At 35.1% G+C, this 17,769-nt stretch overlaps 1 protein-coding gene across 5 annotated transcripts in view; it reads left to right on the top strand.

The window, feature by feature from the left end:
* Positions 1-17,769, top strand: part of MBNL2 (muscleblind like splicing regulator 2) — a 161,723-nt gene that overhangs the window by 124,524 nt on the left and 19,430 nt on the right. The window contains exons 6-9 of one of the 5 annotated variants that reach the window (XM_079778501.1): positions 2,661-2,714; positions 3,341-3,494; positions 10,923-10,958; positions 12,254-12,348. In XM_079778501.1, the coding sequence (XP_079634627.1) occupies positions 2,661-2,714; positions 3,341-3,494; positions 10,923-10,958; positions 12,254-12,348 (339 nt within the window). The remainder of the gene's footprint in view (positions 1-2,660; positions 2,715-3,340; positions 3,495-10,922; positions 10,959-12,253; positions 12,349-17,769) is intronic. The other 4 variants (XM_079778498.1, XM_079778497.1, XM_079778500.1 and 1 more) reach the window with 4 other exon arrangements.

Below are 17,769 nucleotides of genomic sequence, written 5' to 3'. Positions count from 1 at the left end.
TAAAACCTGGCTGCATGTGCACAAGCTGGAGAAGGCCCAGCGGGGGCAGGGGATAAAAATCATTGGTAAGGCCAGCAAGAATGAAAGCCAAGTGTCTGGCACATAGTAGGAGCTCAATTGAAGAGAACCTTTCTCTGCATAGGTGACTAAGGAAGCTCCCAAAATGTCCTGGGTTTGGTGATCTCTAAAGTCTGCTCTAATATTAAAGATCTTTCAATATTACTAAATAATATCAGTCAAATAATATCCTCTACATCAGAACATCTGTGTCCTATAATGCTGTGTGATAACATGATTATTCATCCATACAGATTTCTAAATGCAATCTGCTCATGTGCCTCAAAGTGTGAGCTGGGTGAGATATTACTATGTATGCTCGATTCTCCCAGAAGACAAGCTGTTTGCATCTAGTAAAGATAACCTACAATATGGAGTGGTAGAAAAGAAGATGCTCATTATCCAGCTCAGTTTAGAGTTCTGGGTTTCTTTACATTTCTAGATTATTATAATTTCTATGAAAATTACATTTCAGAAAACTAAGATCAGAAAAAAAGAAAATGTGTACCTCCCGGAGAAATATTTAATATTTCCTTTTCTACTTGGAGACTTTATTAAATGATCCTTTCTTAAATCAAAATGTTGTTCGTCAATATTCTTCTAGTTAACATATCTAGTTAGCATAAAGATCAACCCAACAGTGGGTGAGTTCTATAACTCCCCAGGACTGAAAAAGTGAAGGGAAGAATTGAGGTCAAAATCATCTTGAGTTTAGCCATCCAGTTAATGTTCTCAGTGCACTTGGAGAACAGGCTATGTAACCTTATATAGTTAGCACAGACTAATTTAAGCTAAAGAAAATGTATTATTTAGCAACGTAAAACTATACAGGAATGAAAGAGTTTAAATAAAAGTGGTGTCATAGAAGCTACATAATGGAGAATTTACATTTGAGGGAAGAATATTCAGTATAAAGAAGCTTTCTTATTAAGGAGCTTGTTGGTTTTTAAAAACGTTCACAATTTTACTTTTAGAACAGTGATTTCATAATATCTGATGGCCTCCATTGAGACTGCCATCCAAAACATTTTCTCCATTGGCCATTCTAAATCTCTTCTAACCTATAGTCCTTTCCACTTTATTTCTAGCTCTTTCCCCACCCCATAACTCTTCTATGAAATGATTTCCTATTATTTCTATACTTTTAATCCTGAATCATCAAATGATGATAAAGAACCCTTTATTTTCCAAGGGAAATATCATTTATTGTTTCCCACTTTGAGAGTTTGGTACTATTTCAACTTATTTCAAATGCCATAGTTCAAATTCAGAACTTTAGAATATAACATTTATATTTGTTATACAAACCTTAGGGATTTACCTATTGTGCTAACCATTAAAAATGGGTACTTCATTTTTTATTTGCATTGGATCTATTCTTTTAAATTTGTTTATTTTCACAGAATTTCATCATCAAATTTTTAGATTTTTTACAATTACCAAGGAATAGAAAAAAAATTTCATTGTGGTCTAAATCAATCAATATTTGTTATTATTTCAGCTGTTTAAATGAAACTGTCTGCCCCAAAGTATGATTATAGATACTATTTTACTTCTATTATTTCAAGCAGTACTTTGCCATTTTTTAGCTGTTAGTTATTTTTAGCTATTGTATTTGTTCTAGAGTTCTACATATCATTAAATGGGTTGGTCGCTAATTGTAATTAAAAGTACAAGTAGAACTATTAAATATAAATTATTTTGATACCTGAAAACATTAAATACCTTTTTATAAGGTATTTTATTAGTATAATCTGGTAAGTTGTTTGAGATAAATTGAATTCTAATTTCAAATATAGTGGAAAACTTCGAATGGATGATAAGTTAGTCATTAGAAACAGTACAATGGAATGAAAGAGATAAATTTGAGAAACTTACTATTCAAATTCAAAACTTGTTAAATTTGGAACCTTATTCCAATCCATGCTAGCAGAGTGAAGAGAAGAATTGAGACAATTATCCAGATGATTCAGACAAAAAATTAAGATCCAAACCCAAACAGTTTTGCCGAAATAATCTTGTGTTTGAATATTTTTTTGCCTGAATTTTTTTTGTCTCAGTTTGCCACTTCATTTTGTTAGGCTAGATCTTCATTAAAAATTATTTTTATGCAATTTAAGATATTATATTTTTTACTTGGGTCCTATGTATTTCGTACATTGATTATTTCATATTTGAAAACTAACTTATCAGAAGTTCTTCAATCCTTATGGCCCTTGAAAGTTTTGCTTTTTTTTTTCTGAAGCAATATAAAAAATGCTTATGGTGTGTATGCAAGCTGCTGTTTTGATTAACTTTCCTGAATTTCAAACATCTATATTTTACTCTCTTATATGCTTTTAACTAAGGTATAGTAGATGCATTTTTGCTTCAATACTAATTTAAGGTGTAATATTCATTTCTTTAGAGAACATTTTTGTTGTTGTGCATGCCTAGTGTTTTGTACGTTGTATATTGCATTCAGAATATTTTTTTCCTTCTCACCTATCCACAATGCAATGCCGTTCCCATGATGCACCTCTGCTTGCTGTTTACCTGTATGTTAATTCGCTTGAATCCCATTGGCCCACTGCCATCATGTGCTCGCTGCCTGTTATTAAAAGACTCAGTCGACTGCCAAAGCAATGAAGCGACCTCTCGAAGCATCTGTAGACCTGGTACTTTGACCTTTCACCTTTCGCTTTGCATGTAGCCTTTCAGAGAACCATCTGAGATTTGTATTACTTGTAAAATATTGGTTGCAAAAAATCATTATTATTAATGAAAAATTCAATAAGGTGTTTAGCCATCTCATTTTCATATATAATATGTAAAATAAATCAATCCTAACAAATGTTAATACCTTTTCCAAAGGAGTAAAGCAAATTTAAATTACTTGGCTCATAAAATGCTCATTATAATTTTTATTAACATTTAAATTCAAGAAATGATCATTTAGTTAAAGAAAAAAAATAGAATTAATGATAACACAAATGCTTCTTTCCTTCCTTAAAATAGTTTAACTCATTTAAAAAGCTGGAGCCATTTTTTGTTGTTGTTGCTTGATAGTTTTTCTTTTCCTTAGTTGAGATGCTACTGTTTTGGATTACAGAAATCATGCTTTCGCTCTCAATAACAAATTCTCACTCATTTGACATTGCCGCTGTTTAAATTAAGGTGCATGGCACAGGCATCTCCCTTAGCTGTCATTAAAAAAAAAAATGTTGCAATTGATGATCTCTGTGGACACTGAAATTGTATTTACTTTGAGTTATACATATCATATCCGATTCTTCACTTATAGGCCTTTCCACCTGGTGCTCTTCATCCTTTACCAAAGAGACAAGCACTTGAAAAAAGCAACGGTGCCAGCACGGTTTTTAATCCCAGCGTCTTGCACTACCAGCAGGCTCTAACCAGTGCACAGTTGCAGCAACACACGGCGTTTATTCCGACAGGTATGTGCCCTGACCGTTCCAAGTCCTGTGTCTGTGTGCCCTTCCGGTCATGTGCTTTCTTCTCATTCCTTTAAGCTGTTTGGTGGCATCTGATTTTCTTTTAAAGGTACGATAAATACAGCCTGAAACTCATCATTGTCCTAGCTATCTATATATATTTACCTTGCTTGGAATGATAGCTATGGACTGTTAGGATTCTAAAGCCAAATATTTTATACAGTTAAGTGACAGATTAAACCCATGAGAAGCAAATAGCCTAAGCCTTTTGGTTTCTTGTATTTACACATGTTGTGTAAAATTGTTTATGTAAATAAGACCTTCTATGTGTGACAATTGAAATTTGTCATTAACCCTGAATGACTTAAAAAAAAGCAGTTTCTGTAAATACTAACCTTTTCTTTTCTATTCCTATTCAGAGCACTAAAAATGAGGCTATTCAAATTAAAGCAATCCTCTATTCATATTTTTACATCCATTCTATCTCTTTCACCATTCTTCTCAACTTCCACCAAGTTTACAATATAGAGAGCCAATGCCTGATAATATTAGATACTAAGATGCATTAACTCTATCATTCCACTAAAAGATGAATCATTTTAATCGTAGTATCTTGAAGTTAAAAGATTATTAGTGACCTCCTCATCCAGTTGATTGTTTTACAGATGAGAAAACTGAGGTGCCCCCCCCCCACCAAATGCGAAGTGACTTCCCAAGATGGCACAATTAATGAAAAAAAGACCTAAAACCTAGTTTTCCTATGATCAGTCCAATATACATGACACGGCACTCCCTGGGTCTCCATATGTGGAGGCCACAGAGTACTCCTTTAAAGCTTGGTATAAACCATCAAATATAAGTGAAGGAACAAAAGTACAATGCATGTCAACCCTCCTCCATTTCTTACCCACCTCCCTGACCACAGACTTACATACACCATACACAAACACAAGGAGCCACCATAAATTGACTGTGGTTTTGACCTGTAGTCTGTGTTAGAATCAGGAGCAGGAATAATATTCTCATAATATTTTCTAGAGTGTCAGAAAACAAACAAACAACAACAACAAAAAACCCACAAACCAGAGAGTGACTTAGGCCTTAGTGAGAAGACTGTCCATTGTGTTCTTAGTTTCAAAATCAAAATTTTCATCCCATGATAGTAACTTAAAGGTAAATGTAGATGACTAACAATTTTATCAACAAGAGTTTATTGATCCTAATCCATGTGGTTGGACTTTTCAGGTTTATTATATATTCCCTTAAATCTCATAGTATATCAAGACTTAACATAGGAGGGAGTTGAATAAATATTTCTATGTATTCTTTGTATAAAATTTTATACTTTGAAATGTATTACAACCTGTTATAACAATATATTTTATAGTAAAAATATAAATTACAAGTAAAATGGTTCTTAGTATTTACTTTTCTTATTTTAGTTCGCTCTACTCTTAAAAAATGTTCATAGACCTGTAGAGCCAGTCTCTAAGTCAGTACTTATTAGGGCTTCACTTTTGTTCTATTACAATCTTAATTAGTGCCATTTCAGTGCAGTGATAGCACAGCAGTATTTGTACATCTAATCCATTGGACATGACATGTTTGTAAAATAATTACTAGAAGGTAAACTTACCTCAAGGTCCTGTGTGATTTCTACAAATGTCTTATTTTATAGACCCCATCACTAGATATTTTAGGAGAAAAAAAATAAGGAAGAATATACTGAGGGGGGAAACATAAAAAGACAAGTTTGTTTCTGAAGACTGGATGATAATGCCACTAGCATTTCCTGGGCATGTCTATATAAATCCTGGAGCTAAGCCATGCAAAAGACTGAATCCCTCTAATTCATATTTAACACTTCAATCCCATAATGACCGATTTGCTAAAGCACTGAAAGAATCCTCATTTGAAATGGTTCACCTGGACACCATTTAAAGACTTCAAAAGCAAAAATGAATATCATCCATTATGCAATGTCTTGATTATTATTGATGAAATGAATTGCATTGAGGACCAATAGGCTGAACTGGCTGCTATGGTTGTGCACTTCTGCCCTCTGCTGGATTCTTTAAGAACTGTTCAAGTGTGTCCACCAACCCTCACTTGAGTGGACTTTCGGAAGCCATGTTCATTTAATTCTGTGAATTATAAATGTTTCAATTATATTAATATCATAGTAAACAAACATGTGGATCACATTTTCTGAAATAGTATTTCAGAAATTCTTAAGAAGTTTTCACATGTTTCTATTAAAGGATGAAAGATAAAATAATTTTATCACAAAGGAATTAGCATAATCTCCCCCCCACACTTAAATCCATAACATAAATTTCAGTGTTTATTTTGCCGCTAGTTTTTATTTTAGGCTTTCTTTCTCACAAATCACATTTTCAGCCTAATTTTAAAATGATAATGTTCATTGTTAATAATTATTGTTTGAAACCTCTGCAAATTAAGTGATGGTGTTCAAATGTATTTTTTGCGACTTAGTAGATGTTGGGCCCATTATTTTTAAACTGACACATTTTGATTTTTTAATAAATACTTTAACAATTGTCATAAATATGAAACAAAAAGCATTTTATGTTCTCCCGGAGGTTGCCCTTTATAGACAGGTCATTTATAGTGAAGTTTTTGATGTGCTACTAAAATTCTCCCATTGACACAATGTGAATTTGGATTTCAGAAATTCTGCCTTGAATCTTTGGAGAAATTAACGTAAAATGTTACGCAAAATATGGGATTCTTCTCCCAAACCTGCTAATATAATTATCACCATGGTTAATGCCCTACACATTTTCAGTGGGTGGGAGTTTTCCTTTTTTTGTTTTTTTTCCTTTTTTGATAGAGATTATTTTAACCTAGTAGTTATACTTTTCCTTTGCTATATTAGGAAAGTGGCAAAAACCACACACATTTACAAAAATAGCAGCATAATAGTTCTTGGCATTTCTCTGACAGGTTTATTCTGAGTTACTGTAAGTGTTCTTATAGATGTTATCACATTATTCTTCAAGATAATTCTGCCAGTGCCAGGCATAATTATTTGCATTTTGCAGATGGAAAAACTGAGGCTGTGTCTATGCTGCAAAGTGGGATATATAATTAATGGAATTATCCAGATAATTCTGACTCACAGATTCTGAAGTTGAAATATTTGTGCAACTGAAGCAGAAAACATTTAAGACTTTGTTGATAAGAATTAGTGCCTTTGCGAAATTCTTCAGCCAGTGAGAACAAAGATGACCCACCAACTCCCACCTTGATTTATTTCATTATATTGGAAATATGAAATAAGTAGAACATGGAACAGTGCTAGCACAAATGTTGCCTAGTGATCAGAAACCAAAATGTTACATAAGGTTATCACATATCTTCATGAAAGATTTGTCAGTGTATAGCAAAAACTGTATCTATATAAAACCACAGCAAATTTTATATATCCTATTCAAGTTGGTAAACAGTTATTGAACACATAATGTGCTCTGGGTTCCAGAACCAGTAATGGGAATACAAATGAGTTCAGAACTAGACAAAAATGAAATATAAGGCAAAGCATGGGCTTCCTTAGGATATGAGCAAAGCTATTTGAGAGTGAAGGAGAAAAAGGCATGTGCTGTGACTGTTTGACAAAGGATGTGGAGAAAGAAAGTCTTTCCAAAGGAGAACTTTGCTTAGCACTTTATAAGGAAGATTTAAGTAATGAGGGAAGAGCATCCCTGATAAGGGGGAATCGCATGGGTTGGGCAGAGTGTATTGAGAAATAGCAAGTGGTCCATTGTAGCTGTAATGTAAAGTACATAAGGGACTGTGGATGGGTAGGGAGATCAGAGTGGAATGAAAAGGCAAAGATGGGGCTTGGAAGCAAGATCAGGACCAGATGTGTCTCCAATATTCATATCACTTTTAGGCCACGTGGAGACCGAGGTTCATCAAACTAATGTGGCTGAGCATTCCAGCCATATCCTGAACTGGAGCCCTGTGATGTGTCCAATCCTAGCCCAGAATGGTGGCAGGAGCTGCTGCTGACCGTTTGCAAACCAATGACATTCACATGCAAGACACAGGAGAGCCCTCCAAGAAAGCCCCTCCTTATTGGAATGCAGAGGCATAACATGGGATTTTTTAGGGATAACTTTGAATCCAGCCATGGTTGATTTAAAATGAAGTCATTCACAAACTGGGTGCTTTAAATAAATTTTAGGAACAAATTGCTCCCATCACACTTTCACGAATGGCTGAGAGCATTCATTCAACCAATTGTCTATCTACTGTGTAGAGAGACCTAGACAGACATAAATAAACCCTGTTCTCCCAGAGGACAAGATGGATATTCAGTAAATGAGAAGACAGATGGATATTCAAGTAACACCCATATAAATATATAATTAAAAATTGTTATGAGTACTACGAATGAAAAAGTAAAGAGTTCCGTAAGATTTAAAATAGAAAGCTGATTTAAATGGCATATGGAGGTAGGTAAAAGAACAATTGAACAGTTTTCTAAAGAAGTAACATGTACCGTTAAACCTGGAAGATGAAAAGAATGGGGTAAAGATTATTCTAGTCAGAAGAGACAACTTGCGGGAATCTCAAAAGTAGGACAAAGGTGTGCTGTGTTTAGTTCAAAGAAATGAAAGGCTGTTTCATCAATTGAAAATCAATAAACTTCAATCTGTTCCCTAAAAGAAATGAAAGGCTAAACTGTCTGGGTCGTGATTCTAGGAGGACTGGGGTATAGGACAAGCTGGGGAGATAGTCAGGACAGGACCATAGGTGGCCTTTATCCTAAAAGCAACGCGAAGGCAATGAGTCGTTTCCAGCAGAGAAGTGAACTGAGCTGTATTTGGAAAGGTTTACTATGCCAGCAGAGTGGAAAATGGACTAAGCCAAAGCCAAGGAGGGAAGCAGGAAGACCAGTTAGGCTGTTACTGCAGAGCTGAGCCTAGAGGTAATGGTGATCAAAACTTGAGAAATGGCAGTAGAGACAGACAAACAAACACAAGATACATTTTAGAAGCAAGGTTACTTTGACTTATTGGTGAGTTGGACCAGGAAGTTTCACAAGGGAAAGTGGCATCAGGCATAACTTTCATTTTAAGCTAGAGTTACTACATAGATGGTGATGTCCATCAGCATTTCCTGAGGTGGAGAAACATTCTGTGGGAAAGATCAATGTTTGGGCATGAGAAATTCAAGATACTTGTTAGACATCCAAATTGAAAGGCCTGGTGAGCAGTTAGATGAAAAGACCTGGAGCTTAAAGGAAAGAACTGGGAAGGATACATAAATCTGGTAGCTTGAGCTCATAGATAGTATTTAGATCCTGGACTGAATGATATTATGAATTGAATGATATACCAGGGAAAAGTATAGAGTTTATATATATATATATATATATATATATATATATATATATATATATATAGAGAGAGAGAGAGAGAGAGAGAGAGAGAGAGAGAGAGAGAAGAAAATGTAAGAAAGAAGTGGTTTCCTATGGACGAAGTGGCCAAGTGATAAATGTTACTGAGGTCAGGAAGTTAGGTGACGATGAAAGAACTCCTACTGATTGCTGAAATATGATAATCTTTGGTGGCATTAGCAGTTTGAATAGAGAGGTCAAAATGAAAGCCAAATTGGAGAGGATGGAAGAATAATTGGGGACAAGGAAGTGAAAATTTGTGTAGGTAACTTTTGAGAAATTTGATTGTGAAGAAGATTAGAAAGATAGGGCTGGGAAAAAATCAGAAATGTCAGCAATAGGATTTTGAGGTGTGTGTGTGTTATTTTTATTTTTTAAAATATATTTTTATTGATTTCAGAGAGGAATGGAGAGGGGGAGAGATAAAAACATCAATGATGAGAGTCACTGATTGTCTGCCTCCTGCATGCCCCACATTGGGGATTGAGACCGCAACCCGGCATGTGTCCTGCCCTGACGGGGAATCCTCCTGGTTCATAGGGAATTGAACCATGACCTCCTATGGCGTGGTTCATAGGTTGACGCTCAGCCACTAAGTCACGCCAGCTGAGCTGTGTGTGTGTTTATAATTGGATATATTGGCATGTTTGCTAAAGAATTCAGTAGTAGCCCAATTAAATAGCCTCTTTTCCTGACCAGTTAATATAGCCTGATCAAAATGCAGACCAGGCAAAAAGTCTGCCTCAGGTGTAAACAGTTCAACAGAGAGAATAAAGACCTAAATATCTCAGATTCTGCATTTAGTATCTCAGAAGGCAGTTCTAAACCCTAAGTGGGTACACCTACAATCATTAAAAACTAATTCTTTGGCACCCATATAATACCCAATCTTCAGTTACCTGAATCCTTATATTACTTTGATTTTCATCTTAAGGAACTGAACCAGAAGGACACAGTTATTTTAATACAGTTCTTTTTTCAGTCCTCCACAATATACACTAGTATTTGTGGTCAGATTTTTCTGATTGAAGAACATTAATAAGACCATCCACAGCCAAGGCAATTATTCCCAAGGAAGGGCTAAAATCCTCCCTCCCCACTTCCCACTTACCCACTTAGACATCAACTTGACATTTCCTAGGAATTTTGCCAAACGTCCCCATCAGGGATCACCTAACAGCAAGCTATGACAAAGATTCCTAACCCTGGTTCTACTCAGCCCCAATTCTGCATTATTTTGCCTCTACCGTGTTTAGATTTATTGCTAGGCACCACTTCTTTGTCATAATGAATGTGGTAGCAGAAAATAGATAACATACACATCCAGGTGATTCTGCCACGGGAACCTCAGTCTTCCTACATTTTAGGGCTTTTAAGCAGTAATCTAAAGTTCACCTGACCTACAAGCTTTTGATTTGGAGGATCCAGAGTCTTTAATTATTGACTGTTTTTATTATCACATTGTTATTGACACAAAACACTTTGCAGCCAAACAAGCAAACTCTAATGCAACAAGGTCAGCATAACTCTGTGAATACAAAACCTGAACTGGATTCAGGAATAGAATTCTATTTCTAGCCTTACCCTTGACTCACACTATACATGACCTTGGAGGAGTTACCATGCCTCAGATTTTTCATCTGTAAAATATCTACTTCCTACCTTGGAGGATTAATTTGATAATATGTGTAAAGTACTTTGAGGTCTTTGAGGAAGGACACTGCAGCATTATCACATGTCATTCTTACTAGAATTATGTCAATGTATATGAATAGAAAGTGTGAACAGTAGTCTAAGGAGTGAGCTTTGAGTAATATTGGCTTAAAATAAATCAGATATAGTTGTGTCAGTGCTGAAAATGTGAATGACTCTAAAAGACTGTGTTGACTAACCCTACTTATTTCTGGTTGTGCTTCAATCTCACTTTGAATGTTAACTCTAAACCGCTAACCTGTTTCTTTCCCTTTATTCACTTTTCCCACCTACCATTGCATGCCATGCAGGGTCAGTTTTGTGCATGACACCCGCTACCAGTATTGGTAGGTTTCAACCTTTTTTTATTTGTCTTTTATATTATGTATAATACTTCACTTGCTTGAAATTTATTTCAGAGATGGTAGAAATGCTTTAGGAAATGGTAGATCTGAAGGCTTATTTGGCTTTAGAGTTAATGTATAGGTTTGTTAAATGTACTTGTATATTTTTAAAAAATGACTGTTTTAATGTGACTAGAACAACCACTGTGCTAGGACAACCACTACAAAACATAAAACCACAAGTATGAGTCTTCTTTTAAATTATCTGTATTTTGTTTTTCTTTATAGCTTATATGGTTTAGCAAAAGAAAAAAAAAGCTTAATCAGAGAGGCAGGCTGATTTCATCAATGTTTTAAAGTTTCATGGTGGTGTGCCTTTATCTCCTCTTTGCTGTGTGTTAGAATTATCAGAGTTTCCCAGAAGTATTTATTTTTAAAAAAATTATAAATGGATGTATTTTGAAAACAAATATCTGGCCTGCCTTGCTTATTTTTTTTTAATTTTAAGTGTTGATTTATTTGCAATGAATATTTGTACATTAGCATTCCCTTAGTATATTAACCTTAATAGTATATAGTTATCCCCATACATCCCAATGCCTTGGTACAAAAGTCTGTCTTTAGGACATATGAATCAGTTCCATTTAGAGTAAAGAAAAGTAAGCCTTGGCAGAACTTGTCTGGCTATTTCGCAGTAACTGTGTTAAAATTTACATCAAGGCCATGATGTTTGCTCTATAGTCTATTGACTCATATGAACCACAATCCCCAGTAATTTCAGTTCAAACAAGTAGCCCCAAATTGACCAAAAACAATTTTTTTCAACTTAATCACAAATTCTGAAGAATATCATATCCAAAATTAGGCCTACATATTGTATCTTTGATATTTTAGAATTATGATTAACAATGAATATTATATACTCTTACTTAACTGGACATTACAGTTCACATGTTTAGAAGCAACCTTTATTACAAACACTATAGACTCTGAATTGGGAATGATCTATTGCTAGAAGTAAAATGTTTGTAAATACATCAACCAAAGTAATCTGCTTTGGCCTTTCTGGGAATCACTGATTATGTTTTAAAACTTCCTTTAATTGTACTTGTAATAAGCTATTTTCCCTTTTTTATTTCTCTCCCATGCTTCCTTGCTTTGCATTGTGATTGCATGCCATCTGCTGGTTTAACCCATGATGGCTTGCTGCTCTGATATTCACCATGCCAAAATACCACTTCTATTACCATAATGCTACACCCTCCTGTTCATTGCTCCCATGGTTCCCCTCCTGAAAGTACCCATGATGCACAGCGCTACGTCAGCCACTGTCTCTGCAGCAACAACTCCTGCAACAAGTGTCCCCTTCGCAGCAACAGCCACAGCCAATCAGGTTTGCTCCTTTTAAAGCTTTCTTTCACAAATCCCAAACTCTAAATGAGTGCTGATATTTAAAAAAAAAATTCTCGGTGAGAATTTTTTTTTCATGTTTATCCATCAAATTTTATTTTTTTAATTAGTTTATAGCAAGCATTTATGGACAGGTTGCACTTATTTAGAGTTAACATTTACTGCAAATAATGATGTAGCTATGTTTTGTGTTGCACTGTTTGTTTTCGTACCTAATATTGTGTAATTAACCTGACAGGCTTAAATTCCTTTTAGTACAGCATTACGTATCCAGTGGTTTGTGAATCGCCACAGAGAAATTACAAAAGCTCTCCCACAGGTGCTTCAAAACTGGCTAATTTTGATTCAGTTCATTCAGACCCTATCCGTCTGTTACGGAGGAAAACAATTCTCCTCTTAGAAAAGTCTCCCCTTTTTCCATAGTTTCAAATTTGAGGTCTGAATGATTCTTGTTAACATTTCACCTTGGCCATATGTGCTTCCAAACTCACTTGGTTCCCACTTTACAATCTGTTCAGATACTCGCCTAAGAGCCAAACTATTGGAAGAAGAGGACGTAGAGGCACTGAGTTCACAAAGGCTGGATATAACTGTTTAGGGACGTTTAACTCTGTTGGTTTAATGCATGTGCCAATAAGACATGGATGTACTATTTCTCAGTGAGGGCCAGTTGGCTACTTCCCACTCCCTAGTCACTGGTTGACTGTAATCCTGACCACAGCAAACAAGTGCTCCTGGTTTGGGGATGCACATGAGGATGAGTCAGCATAAACTCTTACCTGGCCTAGAAAAACACTTTACTGTGCATGTCCGCCCTTCAGAGAAGAGCATTTTGGTTTTGGTTTTAGTTTAGTTTTGTTTTGTTTTGGGGTTTGTTTGTTTTTTAGATAAAATCAACGTACTGACAAAAGATGAAAAGAGATCTAGGAGTAGGCTGCAGGGGAGGTTCAAGCTAATGAGAAAATCTTGTGTCAGGGCATAAATGGCAGATTTCAAAATGCATTCTGCAGGTGGGAAGGGCTGATTCACACTTCTTTCCGTGTTCAAGTGAATAAGCGATTCCAGGGCTATAGGTTTCATCACTAAAAAGATAGGTGTGAATGCACTTCAATGAAGGGATAAAAATAAAATCCCATGACAGCTCTCACTGTGCTCTACACATTGTGACAAAGCGGGGAAGAATGAAGGAGGGAGTAGAGGCCATGTGGGCACTCAGAGGCTAATATAAACTATTGACAGCTCTTCATCTCTTTACTTACCACCTCAAAATTCCAGCTGACCTCTAAAGAATTTTAAATCAGCTTCAAAACAGATATAACAAAGAGAAATAAACAAGTTTCTTGTCTGGGAAGATTTTTTTGAATGATAGGATGGGAGCCAGGAGAGGCAGTTTTCATTATGAGGTTCAGAGCCTCTCTTTTCACTTGCTCATTCCTAATAGGAGAGCTAGATACCAGATTCTTTTCTGTGTAAGCCCTGCCTTCTTGAACCATGTTTTTGTGAGTTCTTACAGAATTTTTGTGACAAAGTCCCTTCATATGGAAATGCGTTTGAAGTATAATAGAGTAGCATTGGCTATAAGAGAGTAGTGTGGAACTTTACCTATACTTTATGGCAAGTTAAGCACCTCTAATACAGAAAGATCTTTCTTAGGAATGGAAAGGAAGTCAAGATAAAGAAATAATTTTGAGTTTTAGGATAAATTACCTTATTATGATAAATACTTGATCATGTACCATAAATATTTTTTCCAGCCAATTAATTAATTAATTATATGTATACAATCACTCCTTTAAGTGATTGTATACATATATGTAGTGTTATTTATGTGTGTAGGGAGATGGGGTAAAAAGTATGAAATATTCAGAAGCTAAAATATATCATTTCACAGCAGAGTGTAATTGGTAAAGAAGCTAACAAGTTTAATTTCAATTAAGTCAAAAGAAATATCATTAAAAGAGTTCCTGACAGTAGCTTCAAGAATCCCAGAGTCTATGTTTTGTAGTGTTGAATGTAATAGTTGCTGGATTGCACTTCAGTGATGATGGGAAATCCTGTAGCAGCTCTTGATGAAGTTCTGCTTGCACATGGAAACCACAGGAAAAGAAATAGTAGTAAACATAAACTTTCAGATATGATATTCTGTTTGTATTTTCAACAAGTTTCAAAGAACCAAGCAGCTACCGAAGAACTTGGAAATTCTGTTTAGTGCCCAAGAATTCAGAATTCAGAGATTGTTGATGACTGTGAAGTGACAAGTTTATCCCCTTGATATTTCACCCTTTAAACTCTAAATGAATCATATCTATGTGAATTATATGTGATTTAAATGAAATGAATCTCAGTTTCCTCATCTGTGAAAAGAAGGTTAGAACTATATCTCCTTGAAACCCTTCCCAGCTCTAAGATTCAATAAACCTATGGTTCCTTCCCTGTTATGCTAGGCCCAAAGTATTTATAAAGGTAAACATAACCAGAACAGAAAGTGGTACTGACTCAGAGTTCAGTGGATGATAAGCCTTCTGCCTTCTTTTCCTTCATTGAGAGATCTGTCTTTAACACAAAATGTGGAAGGATTTTGACAGTTTTTCAATTCATTTGATCAATTTAGACTATCAGTTCAAATAGTTCAAATCTCATAGGTATTTGTAATTAGACACAAGTCATTCACAGAAGAAAGAAGATGGACCCAAACATCCCATGGCAGATCCTCCAGTTCAGTGTTTCTTTACATGTTACCCCTCGTGAGTCAAGATGAACAAGCGATAAATCTATAAACTCTTACCTCAGGGCTTAAAGTGCCAGTGATGAAAGTTTTAATTGAACTTAGACTTGTAGTTTGGAATTATATGAAGACAAAATCCAAATACTTCTAGGAAATATAAAATAAATTGTTGGTTATTTACCTGCGAGTAGATATGTAAATAAAAATACAGTAAACAAATTTACTAACAGCTATTTCCTATTAGTAAATTAAGATCTTTGGGCTTTCATATACAAATTATACCTAATAATAATAACAGTATTATTATTATTTTTTACAAACTACTTATTATGTGAAAGATATTCTAAATGGTTTCTCTCAATATATATGATATGTCATATCATATGTTTTATATTAAATGAGAAAGGATACTTATATATAGATATACTCAATTCTTACAATAGTCTTATAAGTATGGTTATCATCATTCCCATTTTGTAGATGGTAAAACTGAAACAAAGTTTAACTACCTTAGGCAAAGATAAACAGCTAATAAATGGTTTTGGAATTTAATCCCAGGCAGTTTGTCTCCGGAGGTCTTGCTGTTAACCACCATGCTCCACTGCCTCTCTCTATAATTTTAAATACACAGAAGTCACTTCTTCCACAAATAAAACTACCTTTTGAATGAGACCCAACAGCAGTTGCTAGATGAGAAAATGGGAGGAATCTTGCTAATGCAGCTCAACTAAAGATGAATCCTAAACTGGGAGATGAACTGAATTTGAGCATAGCTTCAAGCTAGTTATGTAATAGCCAGGTCATGTTTAAAAACCATATAGTAGATATATATTAACTATTATATAGAAATTATTATATAGAAATTATTCATAATTTCCAATCTACTCACTGGTTCTAGTATTACACTAAGTATTACTAAATGGCTACATATTTATATATATTTATAAATATGGCTACATATTTATGGTTAATACTTAGTGTAATACTAGAACCAGTGAGTAGATTGGAAATTATGAATAATTTCTATACAAATAAGATAAGTAAAAAATAAAATACAAAGTAAAAAAAAAAAAAAGTAATTCGTCTTAGTGAAACCAAGTTCATGGGCATATTTTGTGAATCACTGTCCTAGACTTTACTCCTAGCTTCTGCCAATCATCTCACAAATAGCTTGGTAACAAGGGAAATCAGAATTGAAAATGAGAATACCATTTAAATCGGCCAATTTAAGCCTACTAGCAGATGGTCAGAATGTACAACTCTATAGATGCCTATATTGAAACAAATTTAATCTCAGAGTGTACACTAAAAGAGGTAGAGATAAACAGCTTAGTAACTGGATTACCTAGATTTTCATATTCTAAAACATTTTATTTAATAAAATGAGAGTATAGATTTGAATTCCTATAACTTGAATTATTATAGTACCCTATGCTGTCATTGCTTTATTATTTTTATTTCAAAGCTACAATCTATTTCAAAAGGGGAATTTCCAAATAAATATGTGTTAAGTCTTAGTTTCTCCATCTATATACAGAATTATTCCATTTACTGAATCACATCCTGGAATGCCACAATTAAAATACAATTTATATCCTGGGTCTTTCCCTGAACCCCAGCAACTAGATGTACTTTTCCTGAATGCACTAGATGTAATTCCTCTGAATTCATCAAGGACCTTCCTGCATGTTCCTTAAAACATCATCACTAGATAGAAATAATGACCAGCACAAAGGTGGGAAAGTGTAAAGTTTAGCAGAGAAGAACTAACATTAGATTGGTCAGAGCTTCAGTTTGCAGGAGTGAGTGCCTACAACATAGGTTTGATTCAGATTGTGCAGGATTAAGTGCCAGGTTAAAGGGTTTGGCCCTTGAAGAATTTTCAAACAGGATAGAACTCTAGGACGAATGAGAAGATGGAATTCTAGGCGGGAGAGTCTGCAGAGACCATTGAGAGGTTTTCACAAGAGCCTAAACTGGAACTGGGGCAGCTGGAAGGTGACCTACTTTGTCTTGCCTTTGCCCGTGACATAGGGAGAGTTACTTTTAGCCACAGAGAAACAGAAAAACTATTTCATACTATGGCAAAAGCTGTCCAAAAAATGTCACACGACAAAAAGAAATGTGAGCTGACATGAAAGATTAACCACAGGACATTGCTTCTGTAGGACCCGAACTGAAGCCTTCAAGAACAGCAGCTGGGTGGACTCAATGGTCAAATGCCTCCAGTGTGCTTACCCTAACATGAGGCTCCCATCTCCATACCTAAATGAGACTTCAGAGCCACAGAAGCTCAAAGACCTCCAGGCCTTTGAGCAAAAGGAGGAGTCCCTTCAGATTTGGTACAAATATATATTGCCCAGGATAGGGCTATGTGGACAGTGGGAGCAACTATTCAACTGATTCATTCTGGGTCATGAGTCCACGCTACGAAGAAAAATTCTTACACATTACATATTAGGATTTTGGGTTATGCATTTAGAGCTGGTGTGATCAAATTATATTTCTGGTAATATGTTAACCAACAATCACATCTTCAAAAAGTGACGATTCCTCTTTAAAATGATGACCTGAAGGTCACATCTTCTGAACCCTCCCCCAGAGATTAAATCCATTTAACAGAAAGTTGGCCTTAGGAAGAGCTTAGTGAAAATTTGTTAATAATATATTATATACCCA

Source organism: Cnephaeus nilssonii (genome assembly GCF_951640355.1).
Source record: "Cnephaeus nilssonii genome assembly, chromosome: 8".
Taxonomy (NCBI): domain Eukaryota; kingdom Metazoa; phylum Chordata; class Mammalia; order Chiroptera; family Vespertilionidae; genus Cnephaeus; species Cnephaeus nilssonii.
The sequence above is the reverse complement of the archived record's forward strand: the minus strand, read 5'-3'. Positions and strand labels throughout refer to the sequence as shown.